The sequence below is a fragment of the Mesitornis unicolor genome, unplaced genomic scaffold, assembly GCF_000695765.1.
Source record: "Mesitornis unicolor isolate BGI_N332 unplaced genomic scaffold, ASM69576v1 scaffold29601, whole genome shotgun sequence".
In the NCBI taxonomy this organism is placed as follows: Eukaryota; Metazoa; Chordata; class Aves; order Mesitornithiformes; family Mesitornithidae; genus Mesitornis; species Mesitornis unicolor.
Genome location: NW_010162198.1, coordinates 623 through 3,303, shown reverse-complemented (window position 1 = coordinate 3,303; position 2,681 = coordinate 623). Strand labels below are relative to the sequence as shown.

The 2,681-nt window shown below is 63.8% G+C and overlaps 1 protein-coding gene across 1 annotated transcript; it reads left to right on the top strand.

Annotated features, from left to right (window-relative positions):
• Nucleotides 1-3: 3 nt before the first annotated feature.
• LOC104547741 (kinesin-like protein KIF3C) lies at nt 4-1,220 on the top strand (the record flags this gene model as incomplete). The annotated part of the gene is made up of 1 exon (XM_010193556.1): nt 4-1,220. A coding segment is annotated over one exon (1,217 nt), but the record flags the coding sequence as incomplete, so codon positions are not given.
• Nucleotides 1,221-2,681: the final 1,461 nt, after the last annotated feature.

Below are 2,681 nucleotides of genomic sequence, written 5' to 3'. Positions count from 1 at the left end.
GGCAAGACCTACACCATGCAGGGGGCCTGGGCGGAGCCGGAGAAGCGGGGCATCATCCCCATCTCCTTCGAGCACATCTTCACCCACATCTCCCGCTCCCAGAACCAGCAGTACCTGGTGAGGGCCTCGTACCTGGAGATCTACCAGGAGGAGATCAGGGACCTCCTTGCCAAGGACCAGAGTAAGAAGCTGGAGCTGAAGGAGAACCCCGAGACGGGGGTGTACATCAAGGACCTGTCCTCCTTCGTCACCAAGAACGTGAAGGAGATCGAGCACGTGATGAACCTGGGGAGCCAGACGCGCTCGGTGGGCAGCACCAACATGAACGAGCACAGCTCCCGCTCCCACGCCATCTTCCTCATCACCGTGGAGTGCAGCGAGACAGGGCCGGACGGCGAGGAGCACATCCGCGTCGGCAAGCTCAACTTGGTGGACCTGGCCGGCAGCGAGCGTCAGAGCAAAATGGGGGCCCAAGGAGAACGCCCCAAGGAAGCCTCCAAAATCAACCTCTCCCTCTCCGCCCTGGGCAACGTCATCTCGGCGCTGGTGGACGGCAAGAGCACGCACATCCCCTACCGGGACTCCAAGCTGACCCGGCTGCTGCAGGACTCCCTGGGGGGCAACGCCAAGACCATCATGGTGGCCACCTTGGGCCCGGCCTCTCACAGCTACGAGGAGAGCCTCTCCACTCTCAGGTTTGCCAACAGGGCCAAGAACATCAAGAACAAGCCCCGGGTGAACGAGGACCCCAAGGACACCTTGCTGCGGGAGTTTCAGGAGGAGATCGTCCGGCTGAAGGCCCAGCTGGAGAAACGGGGCATGTTGGGGAAGAAGAGGAGGAGGAGCAGCCGGAGGAAGAAGGCGGTGGATGGGGAAGGCGCCGTGGAGAACGAAGGGGAGGACGACAACGAGGACGGTGGCCTGGAGAAGAACATGGAGAATTACTTGAAGGAGCAGAAGGAGAGGCTGGAAGAGGAGAAGGCCGCTATCCAGGACGACCACAGCCTGGTGAGCGAGGAGAAGCAGAAGCTGCTGCAGGAGAAGGAGAAGATGATAGAGGACCTGCGGAGGGAGCAGGAGGCCACGGAGCTGCTGGCCACCAGGTACAAGGTACGTGTCGCCACGCGAGTGATCCCGGGGCAGGACCTGCTTGGCCTCCAGCCCCACGTGGGGTGCTTGAATGGGTCCCAAACAGGGTGCAAGGTGGGCACCCATGCAAGGTGAGCACTCGAGGAAGGTGCCCAAGCAAGGTGGGCACCCATGGAGGGTGGGCACCCAAGTAAGGTGGGCACCCATGCAAGGTGAGCACTTAAGGAAGATGCCCAAGCAAGGTGGGCACTCATGGAGGGTGGGCACCCAAGTAAGGTGGGCTCCCATGCAAGGTGAGCACCCAAGCAAGGTGTCCAAGCAAGGGGGGCTCCCATTTGAGGTGGGCACCTAAGCAAGGTGGGCACCCATGCAAGGTGTCCAAGCAAGGTGGGCTCCTAAGCAAGGTGGGCTCCCAAGCAAGGTGGGCACCCATGCAAGGTGGGCACCCAAGTAAGGTGTCCAAGCAAGGTGGGCACTCATGGAGGGTGGGCACCCAAGCAAGGTGGGCACCCATGCAAGGGGAGCACCCATGCAAGGTGGGCACCCAAGTAAGGTGTCCAAGCAAGGTGGGCACTCATGGAGGGTGGGCACCCAAGCAAGGTGGGCACCCATGCAAGGTGGGCACCCATACAAAGTGTCCATGCAAGGTGGACTCCCAAGCAGGGTGTCCAAGCAGGGTCTCCAAGGGCAGCCCCACGCTCCTGCGTAGGCTGGGGTTGCCCTCAGACGTGGACCTTCATGGGGACCTCGTGTGGGAGCTCCTGGGGGCGGACAGGGCCGCACGGGAGCGGGTCACCGGTGACACGAGTTGGCCGTGCTCAGCTCCCGTCCCCCTCAGCACAACAAAGCGCCGGGGGGCGGGGTGGGGAGGGGACGTGATGCTGCAGATTTGTCCCCGCTGGCCCCGGGAACACGCCCAGGGCTGGGGATACGGCACTGCCCACCCCCTCCTCTGCCCTCTGTGTGCCCCCCGGGTCCTGTCCAACCCCATGGCTCCCACCCAGCCCACAGGGCCCTGCTGGGGACCCAGTCACCGCCTCAAATCCACCCTGGCACCCCCCAGATGGAGCGGGGTGAGGGGGGGCACGTTACTGGCACCCCCTAGGTGTCCATGCCACCAGCTCAGGGGTGATTTGGGGTCCCTGCTTCTGTCCCCAGCGAGGCTGGGGGGGTCCCTGGAAGGCCCCCCTGGCTCCCTGGCCCTCGGTGGCACGCTCCGGCACCGCGCTGGCCTGGATGCAGTGGCTGGGCTGGAGACCCAGGAGGAGACATCCCCAGATGGGGGGTGTCAGTCCCTGCTTGGGAATTTGGGGAGGCTGAGCCGAGGGGGTGCGCTCGTACCCTTCTCTGTGGCCAGAGCTGTGTTTGTTGTAGCCCCAGGGGTGTGTGGCCATACCCAAAGGACACAGGGCCATGCCCAAGGGACACATGGCGGTGCCAAAAGATGCATGATCATGCCCAGGGATGCGTGGCCATGCCCAGGGACATGTGGCCATGCCTGGATGCCAGCACAGAGACCCATGGGCTCGCACTGGGACCTGCCACCTGGAGGGGGACACCCGTTACGAGCTGACGTGAGCGGTGTCCCACAG